General features: G+C 34.9%; 1 protein-coding gene across 9 annotated transcripts in view; it reads left to right on the top strand.

Annotated features, from left to right (window-relative positions):
* The window catches only part of CADPS2 (calcium dependent secretion activator 2), a 454,741-nt gene that overhangs the window by 232,814 nt on the left and 206,384 nt on the right, over positions 1-15,543 (top strand). For all 9 annotated transcript variants that reach the window (XM_076006584.1, XM_076006583.1, XM_076006580.1 and 6 more), the window contains exon 8: positions 9,297-9,436. In XM_076006584.1, coding sequence (XP_075862699.1) covers positions 9,297-9,436 — 140 coding nt within the window. The remainder of the gene's footprint in view (positions 1-9,296; positions 9,437-15,543) is intronic.

The raw sequence follows: 15,543 nt of genomic DNA, 5'->3' as shown, positions 1-15,543 counted from the left end.
GGTAAATTGTTAGGTTGTGACTGTTAGACCTTACATAGATTTCTTATTCAAATGAAGACTAAGAATTTCCCTTCACTCTTCAAGGTGATACAGGTTGTGTATCCCTTATCCAAAATGTTTCGGACAAGAATGTTTTAGACTTCACATTTTTGTGTGTGTGAAATTTTTAATATTTGGATTATATTTACCAGTGGAGCACCCCTAATCTGAAAATCCAATAACCAAAATGCTCCAATGAGCATTTACTTAGAGCATGATCTTTGAGCATCATGTCAATACTCAAAAAGTTTTGGATTTTGGAACATTTCTGATTTTGGAATTTTGGATTAGGGATGCTGAACCTGTAGCTGGTTTTTAATATAAATATTAACCCATAGTCCATAATTAGCTAGTCAACCCCAAAAAATTTTTCTGTAATTGTGTGTTACATGCTCTTCAGTTTAAGGATACAACTGAAACAAGTATCCATGTTTAGATATTATTTGTACCCCACTCCTTTCTATTCTACCATCACGTGTTATGGACTTACAGAAATTGACTTGGCACTAAGAATTCTTACAGCGCTTAATAACCAAAGAGTGAGAACAAAGCTAAATTCAATATTATAATGTTTATGAAATAATTAAGGGAATAATATGTTGGATTGAGGAAGGGATGAAAAAATGAAAGTGCTTATTGATATCTTGAATGAATTTTCCATAGGCATTCATTTAACTTCAGTGTCAGGTTATTTATATAAGAAGATAATGCCTACCTTTTAAAGGTGATGTGAGAATTAATTTAAATTTCACAAAGCACTCAGTTGAAAGGTTCTCCATAAATGGCAGGCATTATTATAACCAGACTAGTAAAAAGAAACATGATAAAGGTACCATGCAGTGTCCTCTAATAGAAACTGTATAGGTAAGGGAATATAAAGGTTACTGCTATTCATATTATAATTTATGGTTGAAGGGAATAGATCAAGAATAATAATGATGCTTTCCTATCTAGAAAAGTCTTTAAAGACACAGATGTAGCTGTACTGGAATATATTCCTCCATCCAAGGAGAAGTATGAAATGAATACCTTACAAGCAATAAAAGTGATACATGAAGATTAATAAAGGATATTATCCTTAATTGAACAATGAAAAGTATAGTGACTGACAAATTTAGTTATATCTTTCAGAATCTAAATCATCCTTAATCATTTGGGTATATGGAACTTGAAATGTGTTAGAAATATAACCCTGATGGTCTTACATCTAGTAACCAAAATAATCAGCCTCATTGTTAAACCTTTAAAATGTTTTTGATTTATTATAGTAGAAGTCAAAACTTTGATTTAACTACATTAATCAATACAAAAGTGAGAGAAAACTATATATTTTCAAAAGATTTCATACAAGCAGAATGCTTCAGGAATATGAGAGAAATAAGTACACACACACAAATTAAACAAGCAAAGCTAATGGTAGAAATCTATATGTAAAAATAGCTTTGAATCACACACTTAGCAGAAGAAATTTAAAAGGTAAGTTTAATTTTCTTCTATGATCAAATCCCAGCTTTTATTGTCTCTGCATTAGTTTCTTGTTGCGGCTATAAACAAATTACCAAAAACTTAGCGGCTTAAAATAATTACAAATTTATTATCTTATTCTGAAGGCTAGAAGTTCAAAATAGATCTCTGAGCTAAAATCAAGATGTCAGCAGTATTGTGTTCCTTTCTAGAAACTCTAGAAGAGAATCCATTTCTTTGCCTTTTCCAGCTTCTGGGGGCTGCTCATGTTTTCTAGCACATAGCTGCCTTTCATCTCCAAAGCCAGCAATGGCTGGTCAAGTATTTTTCACATCGCATTACCCCAACACTGACTATTCTGTCTTCCTCTTCCATATTTTAGAAACTTTGTGGTAATATTGGGCCCACCTGGATAGGTGGATCATCTCCTAATTAGCAACCTTAATTCCCCATTGCCACTTAAGGTAACATACTCACAGGTCCTGAGCATTAGGATATGGACATCTTTGGGAAGCAGGTATTCTAACTATTCCATTCCAGAAATGGAAGGATGGGAGTTTCAGGAATTTTTAGAGGCTGGTAAGTAAATGCCATACAAATCGTAGACTTTACTACCATCATTTTCTGTTACTAAATTTTACTTTAGTTGGCAAGATGAATTCTCTTTTCATCTCAATGAAGTATCAATTTTAGGTTTGTCTTTTTATTTTTAATTTTTCTAAGCATCCATCCATCTTTCCAACCAACCAACCAACCAACCAACACTTGATGAGGGTCTACAATAGAATGCAAAGGAAACCATGGTTTGAAGAATGGCTGAGAGATTTTAAAAAATAGTAACAGTGTGAAGAAAAGGATATGTTAATTATCTTGACTCTAGTAAATCAGTTCACTACGTATATGTATATAAAAACATTATGCTGTATACCTTAAATATATACAATTTCAGTAAAAACACAAAAAGAAAGGCTTAAATGCTGGCTTAAATTGCCCTATGTACCACAAATGAATTACCTTATCTACTGCACTACAGCACCCATCCTCAAGGAGCAGACACCGCTAAGTGCATGCCAAGTGCCCCTTCATCTGGTAGTTCATTATTAAGTAGAAATGTCAGTAAAAAAAAAATGGTAATAATTTACATACCTTAACCTTCTTTGCTTTGCTTTATCCTTAACCTCACATCATACAAAAAAAAAAAAAAATCTTCTAATCTCTATCTTTTAATAAGGTAATGTCAGGGGGGAAAGTACATACTGGAGATATACTTTCCTTTTTCTTCTTTTACTTCATTTTATTATTTTTTTTAAAAAAATGCCTTTTTATGAAAAGATGTACTGTATGGCGGGAAGGAGACATGTGATTTTCTGTTAGGCCAAGTACACATTTGGTAAGAGATTGGAAGTTTTATGAATTTCATATTGTAAATTCCAGTATTCTTTCCAGCTTTGAAAATAAAGGGAACTGTATTTGTCCCACAGACAGTAAGGTTGACAGAAGACTTAATGCTAATCTTTCAGTATACAAAAGAGCATTGTGTCAGTGAGAGGGAGCAGGTGTTCTTTGTTCCAACTAAGTAGAAGAGAGGAAGCATTGATATTAAATCAAAGGAGAAATAATTCAGATTAAGCAACCCCAAGTGTCTTAAAACACTGTAAAATGTTACTATGGAAGGATATAGATTTCTTTCAGAAATATCATCTGATTGATCTTCTTCATGCACTCTATGGGTTCAGATATTGAAACAAATATTTGCTAGTTATTAACCTCTACTAAATAAGTATTTATTGAAATGAAGGAAATTCAAGTAGTCCTTTCACAATATATACTATCTCAAGATCCTTAAAGTGTTCGCAAGGAACAGTTATTATGAATCTTTGCTAAACTATAAAATCTCTTTTAATTGAATGAGGAAGAGAAATGTCAACTGAACCCCAAAATTCAACGTTTCTCATAGAGGTAGGCTCTACTTATCTGGAGAGGTGTTCCCTCAGGCATTTGCTTAAAATATCCTTTGTCTCAAGGCCAACTGTCTGTCAGCAAAAGGGATTTTTAATCAAAAATTGAAATATGATTTCAGCTAATAAGTTTTCGTTCTCTTGTTTTGAAGATGCATTTTTAAGGCCAGTTTATCTTTTGGTTGGGTGTAATAACACCTGGCTACATGTTGTATCACATGACTCTTCTGTAAGATAGTATACTGCTGGAGTGAAGGGGATTATTCTTTATTCAAGAATATGAAAATTTGGTTGTCATTCTCTGGCTCATTGACATATTTGACTACATGTTGCGTATATGATAATGTACTCACATAGTGAAACACATTTTACAGTCTATCCCTAGGCTTTCTGGTCTCATCTGTAAGCACAACCTGCCTGTTTCCTCTTCAGCCCACCTGGCTGTATCTTTATCCTTCTTGCTTTTGCATACAGTGCCCCTTCTAGCCAGAGGCACTGTGTCATGCCCAGCTTGATCTTGGCTAAGTGAAGCCTTAAAGAAGTCTTCATCCCTTCCTGATACAGAATTTGTCCCTTAAGCTATTGCTGTCTCACCTCACCTAAGCTTTCCCTTGCTGAGATCTCTGGTTACCTTTCTGTTTTTTAGCCAAGCAATAACATTTCAGGTCCTACCATGCTCGACCTCTTAATCATCATTTGACACCAGTGGCCACTTCCTATTCCCTGAAACACTCTGCCCTCTTGAATTTGATGCATCACATCCTTCTGGTTTTCTTCTACCTCCTTGGTCCCTGGTCTCAATTACAAAGTCCTCTTTCTTTACCTAACTCTTAAAAGTTGGTGCCCACAGCATCTTCTACTTAGCTTATAAGGATGTAAAGAGAATTGCCATGGTAGAAAATGTAATGAGCGTTGGTATGGATTAAAGTTATTTTAATGGCAAGCAGTTGATTCAGACTGAGGGTTCGTCCAGGGAACAGAGAAAGAGCTGAACACCCAAGCTTGGGGGGAAGAGCTTGAGAAACTAGGATAACAGTAAGAATGTCAGCATCAGAATTATGTGCCTTTTTATAGGGTGCCACTATTAAAGCGTTTGGTTCCAACAGCTCCCAGGTTTTTATTTTTAATTCTGTCCCTGGGTCTGCCTTGTAAATCTTATGTGTTCTTTTAGACTCCCAAGGGAAACAGGAATTCCTCTATCAAGGCATCCCGATTTGTTCAAGAATGCTTATTGCACCCACCTTTGAGCTAGAATTGTACCAAATACATATCTTTATTATTTTATTATAAGATACAGTGCAATTACAGTGGTCACAGGATCTTTTCTCTTTCTTTAGGATAAGAAATATTTATGGGAAAACGTAGTAAATTGTTTATCTAGCCACAAGGCCTGTGTAGCCCCTCTGTTTTTCTAGCTTCCGCCTAGTGTTTTCTGTTTTGCATTTTAGTTTTTCAAGTATTTGTTGAAATAGAGTTTAGAAATATAGATAGTCTTGAATTCATAGATCACAAAGTTTAATTAATGTGATATGCACACAAGTACACATGGCTTGGCTTTATTCAAGGTATCTCAATAGAAGAGAAATGATATAAAGGCACCAGCTTATATAAGTTTAATTTAAGAGAAAGATCCTTCTGAACCTTATATTACCTAAACATGTCTGTATGTAGATGTATATTTTACATTTAATTCTTTTAAGTTTTAGTTTTCCTGTATATTAAATTTGACATAATTTTAAACAAAGCCTAAAAAATCATTTTGTTTTACATTATACCTTAGCAAAGATGACAAGTATTGTTAACATTTCATCATGAAGAGGATACATTGGTTTTATATTTAAGATAAAAAATCATAAATTTTTGTGTCATGCTAACTGACAAGACATTTAAAGTGTTGGCAACAAAAATAAACTAGAAGAAGCAGAGATATGTATAGAAAAGTCAAGATAAATGAATGGCAAAGAACAAAATCATTTGCTAAATAATATAAGAAGCTAACTTTTGTACAGGGCTATAATTTAATTGAGATGTGAACCCAGAATACAAAAGGATTCTTAGTAAATTTTTATATCTGTTAAATCTGTGGATTACTGTTATTGGCAACATTAGACACACCTCTTTGTAGACACCAATGGCCACTTCCTGAAACACTCTTCCCCCTCAAATTCGGTGCATCACATCCTTCCACGTTCTATAGAAGTGGAAGTGCTTATCATGGAAAACAATTCTTTAAGTACCTATTTTGCTTATGAATAATTTGTGAAGCAAAACACTGTGTTAATGTACTAGTTAGGACACTGCTAAAAGCTGTAACAAACAAATGACAACTTGTAGTTCAAAACAGTATCACCTGTGTAACAGTTTACTGTGGGTATTCCTGATAGAAGTGTGGCTTCCTTCCACTTGGTGAGTCAGGGCTATGGTTTTATCCATTTTATCGCTCTCTCATTTCCTAGGCCATTGGTGTTCTCTGCATTTGGCTGGCATAAAAATAAAGAGGGGTAAAGAAGGCATTAATCATCAATTCCCAAAGTGACATATATCACTTCTTTCTCTTTCCGTTAGGTAAAACTTTCCTATCCTACTTAGATGTGATAGGAGCTAGAAAACATGGCCCTTGGCTTACTAGATGCTTACTGGCAACAGTCCTATACTAGTGAAAGCATGATTTGCAATAGATTATCTGCCATAGTTCACCCCTAGAGCTACCAAGTTGTTTTGTTATCCTTCCTCCTACACATATTAATAGAATACATTCACCTCAACTCAAGAGAAACAGCCCAAAGTCCCATTCTGTTCTTACAGCCAGTCCAACATCTGCATCAGGTTTAGTTATGGCTCTTTGCAGCCAGGCAACCTGTAAACTAAATGCCATGATAACTGCCTACTACTCCACTCTCCCTTCTTATCCTGCCTCAGCACAAATCCAGTATTTAGCAGTGCAGCAGGGACAGGAGAGCCACAGGTAACTTTCCCACTTAAAAAATGGAAAAATGAGAAACACACAGCAATGATTGTCCAATGACAATAATGAAGTCCTTATTAGGCAGGCACTGTGAAGACACCCTGCTCTGGAAGTGTTCAGGATCTCTTGATTAGACCACTCTTCTGTATTTTGTAAAGAACGTCTTTGTCCTTCATTCTCTGTGGTCCTTTGAGCTGTACACATTGGAAGCTTCTTTTTCATCTATTATTCGTGGTTAAATTACATAAAGGAGTATGACCACTTTTTGCTTGTGCAGTTTAGGAACTTGAAGACTATTTTGCAGGCAATTTTTAAGACTAGGTTAAAGATTTATTTGCCAAGGCAGTTCTCTTAGAAACATAGTAGATTTCATATCTTTGGTCCTGCATTTGTTGTATGTGCTAGTGTTTATACCTTAATAAGTCAGTCTGTCCAGAAAAAAAGAAACAATTCCAGGTCTTTTAAATGGAGGACACTTAACTCAGGGAGTTAGCTACATATATGATAGAAAAGGAAAGCCAAACAGAGGATGGTGAATAAATTCAGCAATTAACAAAATCAGGAAATCACTGCATACTCTAAGGATAGAAGGATGATAGGAAGAAGTGATCTTATCAAACCTAAGAGTGCTCATAATAAAAGACTATTAGCTCCTTGAGTGATCGGAGCCATTCTTATGTGTCCCCATGCAGTGAGCACTCAGATGTTTATTTAATCAAACAGAGCTGAGCACTAAATCCTTCCACTGACTTCAGTTAGAAACACCCACCAAAAAAATAAAATGTGGCGGAAATGATGCTATTCGATATTGGGATAATCTTTACTTTGTGAATCAGCTCTAATTCGTTACTTTGGGGACCTCATTTATTTAGTAACCTATCATTGGCATTTACCAAATGAGAAATTGTCAGAAGTTTTAATTTATTATCCTTCTGTGTGATACTTTTTAGAGTTTGGAGCAATACCAATTTTTATATAAACATAGAAGGAAGAATTAAAAAGCAATAAAGTCTGTAGGTGGCTCATGCCAAAATATTTTTTTTTTTAAGTGAGGAGGGGGGAGATGGGTGGGGAGAAAGAGAGAGAAGAAGCTTTCCAGACTTACCAGGAAAATAGCAGCTGTAGCTACAGAGGATATATAGCTCTATCTTACTCTGTGCTTCTTTTTTGGAATAACCTTCTAAGTTGATAATGACATTCCTTTGTCTACTGATTTGAGCCAAAGCTAACAACTTATTTTTTTTACTGTCATTTAAGAAAGAATCTGTAAAGTATTACATTGAATATTTTAGCAGTCAAAATGAATTCTAGAGTATGATCCTAATTTTGCAAGCATCACAAATGCCACTTTAGTCTTTTCTTGGATGTCCTTTATATGCTTGAGGGTATAGATATGCTGATCTCAACATAGCTGTGTCTTTTAGGATGAACTTGAAAACAGTCTCAAAATAGTAGATACATTTAACATCTTGCAAGTTGAGAATAGTTCGAGAAGTTTTTATGACTATGTTGTCTTTCCTAGAGAGAAAGAGTCTTGCTTGGATATTTCTTGATGAATATTTCCACATATACATGAAAATGAAGATTGTGGGGGTGGAATGACAAACTCAGTTGCCGTGTATCCTTTAAAAACATTTTACTGTTAGAATCTGAGAGTAGAAGGCAACCTCCTTAAACTGATAAAGATGATCTGTGAAAACTTCAGACTGGACTTTGTTTTGTTACATTCATGTAAAATTATAAAAAAAGTACCCATTTTGTTTGTGGGGAAAAAAAAACATTTTAACATTGTATTCTTAACATTCACATATAAACTTTAGGTTTATTTACTTTTCACATGTGTTTAAGGTAAGAATGGCTTAAAATATAATGCACTGCACTTCATATCTATGTTTTGTCTTTCAGGCTATAATAATCCCATTTTAAAATACCCATTAAGGCTTTACCTGCCACCTTGGGGCCACATGTGGCCTTTTGGATTCTTGGGTGGGGCCTTTTGACTGAATCCAGATTTGGTTTGGATTCAGTCAAGGGGCGAGGGGCCACACTTGGGGATCCAGGGGCCACATATGGCCTTGAAGCCACAGGTTCCCCACCTCATTTGTCTGAAAGATGTCGATGCTGACTAAAAAGGGGAAAATACATTGTTTTATCTACATGGCACTTAACATCTGAAGAGTAGGCTTTTCTTTCCTGAATTGGCTTTGTGAAGTGAAGGGATGTAAAATAATCACTTGGTAATTTGGCAGTTTTATTAAAAGTAATTACTTTGTTTCAGTCATTACATCATCTGCATGGTTTTGAAAACATATAGTCAGGAAGAAAATCCTTCTTTGGTATTACTCTAGAGCATAAAATGTGCTATGATCAGTCTTTTGCAAGGTCTCTTATTGAGTTGGTTTTCTGTAATACTATTTTATAATGAAAATATTAAAATGTGAGACATATCCGTGCTGCCTCAAATAATTGGTTTAGCTTTTTAAGCATGTTATCTGTAATTTCAAAAGAATATTTCTTTCAGAACTGCTTTGCCCTGAGGAGTATACAGTATTCTTGAAATTATAGGTGTCCATTAAGTATTTTTCAATGCCAATTCAACTATAGCTTGTTGTGGTATTAATTCATTATGAAGTGACACAGGAAGAAAACTCATTATGTGATACTGTGAAAACACATATTTGTCAAAAAATAAATGAGTCAGTATTGAAAATCTATCTGGTATGGTGGGAGGGAGTCAAATGGTTTATTAGATACATTTGGGCGTCAATACATTTTTCTCAAACAGGAAAACATGGAAAATATTTCACTTCCAATCTGAAGACACTCTGCATCATACACTTAAATGTTTTCTTCTTTTTTTTTTTTTTCAGGTGATATTATACCCAACTTCTAATAGCTCCAAGTCAGCTGAATTACACCGAATGATAGTTCCAAAAAATAGCCAGGACTCTGACTTAAAAATCAAACTGGCAGTGCGAATGGATAAACCACCACATATGAAGCATAGTGGGTAAGTGAATATATGAGGATTTTTCCCCTGAATTATGGAATTTCTGTATATTATTTTTGTCAATTTAGTGGGAGAACCAGTATATCAGGCTTTCACATGGAGTTTTTCCAAAAAACTGACATACATAGGTTGTTTTACTTAATGTTTTAGACCCATAGATGTATTTATAGCTAAATGTATGGGTACATAGTTAATATAACTTCATGCTAGCACAATATTGCCATTTGATTGTATTGGATTACACATCAGTCATAATGATAAAGAACACTAATGTATGGAGATAAATTCTAGGAAATATTCTTCAAAATACAGTAATAGCTGGAACAAGCCTAGTGTTGAGGTCCTCAGAAATAGTTAAACTTACATAGAATATATAAAAGCTAAACGGTGATTCAGATACAAGCCAGAAGGCTATGTAAGTTTTGACAGGAGGGATGTGAGTGTTCATCCAATGTGCGAGTGAGATCTAAATCAATACCGGAGGAAAGTGCCGCTGACAGATAAACAAGACGTGCAGGGACCGTCTCCTGGGGATTGTCAGGGGTCAGAGTCAATGTTCTTCTCTGCCAGCATCCTTTGTCTCTTGGAGCTGGTGAGGAAACAGTTCTGAACTCTTGAGTACAACAAAATGAGTTTCCAAGAAACCAGGTCTGTCTCACAGTAACACATTAGAACTTACCACGCCAGATTCCAGCGTGGGGTGCTAACCATTAGGAAAGGAATATGACCACTTTTCTCACTGTGGAGAGAAGCAGTTGCTAAAGTGACTCACCATGAGTTTAGCCACAAACATAGCAGTCTTAGGAAAGTGCGTTCTTGTAAAGAGGGATCTGCTGGTTTTGATGCTAAATCACCAGCATTAGGGCAGAGCTAATAGATGATTCAAAAGATGAGGAGGATTTTTTGGGTGAGAAAAAAAAAAACAAAAACCAGCATTAGGCTCTGGACAGGAGGCAACCAAAGGTGTGTAATGCAGTGGGATGGGACTAAGGACTGTATTGCTTCTTTGGTTTGGGTGGGCAGCAGGTACAGTGTCAGAATAACCCTCATGGAGAAGAAAAGGACCTCAGAGGGTGAGCTCCTAAAAGGAAATAGTAATTTGGGTAGCCTACATTAGGCATCTTCAATGCAATAATGCAAATTAAAGTATAACTGTGACTCAGCTCATAATGCAGATGTAGTTCCTGGGATTTAATATTTAGGTTATACATCCATCTACTTGCCCATCATTAATTTATGCAGTGGGCATATATGAAGCACTTACTTGTTTCCAATCAGGACAAATCTTAGGTGATCCTATTTCAGGCCTAGAGGAACTGGCCAGTCAGGGATTTAGACTTGTATACAAATAGTTATGATAGTGAGTTTATGTACTGTTAAGACAGAAATGGGAAGCTGGCAGACATAATATCCAATCTTTGCTGAGGAAGGTCAACAAAAGCCTCACAAGAGACCTAGCTTTTGAACTGAAGGTTGAAAGATGAATTTATTAGGTGGACAGTGGGGGAAAATGGCATTCCATTTTCAGCATATACAAAAGGCAGTAGTCCTGGAAGGGCTTTCAGTTAATGATGACAAGTTCAATGCAGCTGTCATGGAGTGCTTTGAGACTAGACCGAGTACTAGAGCTCTGAAGTGCCTGGAGACTAGTAGAGTCCAAAATTAGACATAAAGGAACACAGGAACTGCAGTTATTTTTCCACTACTTTTTACTCAGTCCTTTTTTCTCTTGACAAATGACATAGTAAGAAGCAGGAATCTATCTATCATAAGGACAAGGATAAGATAGCTCTTAGTTTACCCATTGGCAGCACCACAGTGAATACTAATCCTAGAGTCTTCAGCTTGCCCCAGGATCAAAGACTAAAATGAAGTTAGGCATTGGGCAAGTTCTGAAGCCTTAAGCTCCTCTGAGACAAAAATCTCTGCTCTAATCTGGCTGTTTCTTTGTTTAGATGCTTCAGAGCAGGTGAGACAATCCAGCCTCCTTCCTAAGCTTGATTTTGGCAGGGGAGATATCTCGTCTGTACACTAAAGGAGAATTCATTTTTTATCACATCTCTGACTAATTCAGGATCCCCTAAATGGCTGTACAATTGTTTTATGCCCTAGACTATAGGTGAAGGGAAAGATTAAAGACCGGATATCATAGTCCCTCAATTTGATCCATAAAGCTCAAGAACTCCCTGAAGGATTCAGACCAGGAATGAATTCATATCTTAGTGACATCAATTGTCATTGGCCATTGCAAAGAGATGCTAACAGGCATTTCCAGATATTCGTGGATCTGTAGTTTATGATAGCAAAAGTGAAGGAATTCCAGAACTGAAGGTATTGGTGATGCTGTACTGCTAAGTTATATAGCAAAATTAAATTAAGAACATCATATTCCATAATAGTGATTCAATAAAATCTATTTGAATACTAATATTTGACATGATCTAACAGAATTAAAGGTATTCAATATTGCTATAATAGCAATTGATCCCTATGGGCAAGGACAGAGGTACTTTACCATAGCATCTGTTCTGGTTTCTGAGTGCACATATGGTAACAGTTTTTAATATTTTGAATATTACCACTGTGTATAAATATATATGGAAAAACATAATTTCACCCATAGCATAACTATATTTGTAATTTTCTGAGATATTTCACAAATGAATTTTACTCTACTTAATTACATTCAAGAAGTAAAAGGCAACTACCCTTTTTTCCAAGTACTCTATCATACACCAAAGCAATAATATAACAGGAATAGTAGATTAATATCATTTTGTGTGGGGGCTAGATGGTGTTTTGTTAATAAATCATCCTATAATGAATAATTAACAGATGAATAATTAATTTAAAAAGAGACAAGCCAAGTTTTTTTTAAAGATTATCTTTAAAATATGGCAAACTCCTCTTGTTAAGTGGATTAAACAATAAGTTGCAGAGTTATGGATTTTTATCTTTAAAGCACTTTAGACTTTGAAATCCTTTGGTACTTCAGTAGAAAAAATTTATCCTCTGTCTTAATAATGTGGCATCAAATATATCTAATGTGAACCATTTTAATATATATTTATTTATATATATTATATATAATATATATTATATATGTTTAATATATATTCTCTATTTTGTCCATTATCACTTATCTATATAGCCCGTGTATTACTCCTGAATATTACCAGCGTTATCTGTATTTTTGTATGTATTCCCAGCTGTGCTATACATTTCTTAGACCTGTTTGAATTCCCAGTGCTTCTCATAGTATATCACCAAAGATAGATATTAGTATGAGTAATGATGCAAATAACAGTGTGCCCCTTACTCTCATATATAATGATCCTATCCTTTCAGAATCAAACTGGGCATTACCACAAGACATATACTTAGCAAAAACTTGGGTTAGTTTATTCTTTTGGGATATGTCATATAAACTAATTTTAGAAACCAACTCTTAGATAAGTCTGTGAAATGAATTACCAGCTAGATTTTGGATAGTTGAATGATTCGCATCCAGCTTGTGAATTTATTTCCCTGCTTTTTTGTGTAGCATAGAGATAGAAGTGTTCTTGAACAAATGGACTGTACTTTAGCATAGCCTAGTGGCTAAGTAACAGTATTAACTTAAAACTCAGAAATACTATTTCTGTTTTTATTAAATTATTTTCCTCATTCAGAGGTTATTTTCTCAATGAAAACAAAGGCAAAATAAAATGGAACTAATAAGACAAATGACTATTATGACAATTAACTCTATAACTGAAAAGGAAAAAGAAGAAAATTAAATTTGCTGTCGCAAATATGTGGAAGCATTATGAACCCCATCTATCAGAAGTTTGCATGCAACTGATTACTTTTATGGTAAAAAATTAGTAAAAATTTTGTGAGTATGTAACTGTAGAGCTTTTTCATAGTTAACAATTCATATTTTTTTTCATAGTTAAGATAAAATCTTAGTAAAACCACTGCCATGTAAGTCTCATATTTCTTTTTGTGTAGCATCATGCTAGGCTATTTACAGGTTTGTAGAATGTATGGATGGATTGAAAAGTTTTGACATTGTCATGAATAAAACTCTGCAGTTTAATTTACATCATAAAGGTATAAAAGATAGCGGGCCCATCTCTTGCTGCAGGGGAGAGACAGCAGTTCAGCTTGTAGCAGCAAAAATGGGATAAGGACCAAGGTGGCTGTGTCGTTGTGACTCCACACTTTCCCAGAGAGCAGGCCAGCTAGGCATTTACAGCCAGGGCATCACATCTACATGAACTTCATTCATACACTTAAAATTCGAACCTTGCATTTGCTCATAAAGTGAAATAACTGCACTGTAATAAATTTGCTTTATTTAGTTTATGATTTAAGGTTTATGATTTGCAACTAATTTAGGGGACAGTCTAATGACCAAAGGGAGGAAAATCTTGTTTATGTCAAGGTAGAATTTTCTTGGAGAGTCCAGGCCTTACATAAAAGATAAGGCTGCTCTTTTCCAAAGAAAATTGATTTTTCATTTTAACCCTACCTTTTAGAATGACTTGCCTATATGTCCTTGTCTAAAATAATTAGGTTTTGACATCTTGTCTTTACCTGAACCTGTATGTTGATCATTCATATTCCAAGGTTGAACTTGCCTCAGTCTAGCTTATCCTGATATCACAAAAATCCTACTTTAGTCTCTTGAACTGTAATATTAACCCTTTGCACTCGCTTGCTTTTTTCTTGATTTCTTTATTCTACTCGGGATTTAATTTTTTAAATACCCCAGATTTTACAAAGCGTGGCAGTAGAATAAAGCACTGGAGTTTCTTTTCATACAAACTTATTTATTTGGATTTGTTTATATTTCAAATTATTGATACATTAAAAGAGTAATTTTAATCTCTATAATTTTTGCTAACCGTGTCGAGTCACACTCAACATCCGAGTGCAAAGGGTTAATAATGTCCTTTGTTTCAACTGCATCATTTGACTTTATTCAGAAGAATATGCTTGAAAGAAAATAGAAGTGTACAAATCATTACTGATTCCTTGAGTGTATAAAAGTTATGTCCCTTATAAGGGCCTTTTGCTTCATTGTTAGGCTTTAATTTACATTTTTATTTAACAGCTATTATGGCTGTAAGGTCACTTGTTTCTCTTTGTGTGTTTATTTTTCTGCTAACCTTATATTGTCTTCTATGTCCAAAGAAGAAAAATGCAAATATTACATAAGAGCTTTGCACCATGTCTAAGCAACTAACTTGAATGATTTATCTAAGAAATAAACTCAGGTTCTGAAAAAGAACACCTGGAGATTATTTCGTGGCAAGTGACAAGAATACATTAGAACTTTTCCCTTTATTTCAGTCAAATACCATCTAACTTATTTATATAATTACAGATATTTTCAATGCATATTTTAAATTAGTGGTGCTTTTTGTATGTTTTAGTGCAATTGCAAGTTTAACAATTTTCTTGCTCAAGTCAGTAAACAAGTATGACACTCTAGATTTGAACTTTGTTCATACTGTCTTTCTGGAATCAATAAGTCATTTGCTTTCTTTTTACTATAGTGACCCCTGAATTTGAAATAGTCATTTTATATTTATTTTGTCAATTTTATTTAGTGTACATTTTTTTTCCATTTAGACAAGCTCCAAAACACTTTCTGAATATATTTCCCTCAACAACTGACAAAGAATAATGAGAAAAAATAAAAGAGGAACTAGCATCTTCTTAATCATTAGTTAGGGAGACAGAAGGAGTTCTGGACCTGTGTATAGGAGAGGAGTAGAGGGGGCAAGCGAAAGAATAAACTGAGTGTTATCAAGATTGGCAAAGATTTCAGAGTGGCAGTGGGCCAAAATCAAGACAAAATGAAGGAGCCCAAAGGTTACTTAAACTAGAAACAGGAAGAAGCATGGCGATAGTGAGGGGCAATAGTAGCAAAAGAACTTGATCAAGTACAGTAGATGGCAACACAGCTGGCCTCATTTGCAAGTCCCTGACAAAATGAAGACACATGCCAGAGGTCCAAAAAGGCCTGTTTCAGTGTTAGTGGAACACAGGGAGGGATCGGATAATGTCTGAAAATACAGAAACTATTTAAAGGAGTCTCTTCAGAAGCAGTCCCA

Source organism: Microcebus murinus, chromosome 9, assembly GCF_040939455.1.
Source record: "Microcebus murinus isolate Inina chromosome 9, M.murinus_Inina_mat1.0, whole genome shotgun sequence".
Lineage (NCBI taxonomy): Eukaryota > Metazoa > Chordata > Mammalia > Primates > Cheirogaleidae > Microcebus > Microcebus murinus.
This window is presented reverse-complemented; position numbering and strand designations above follow the sequence as displayed.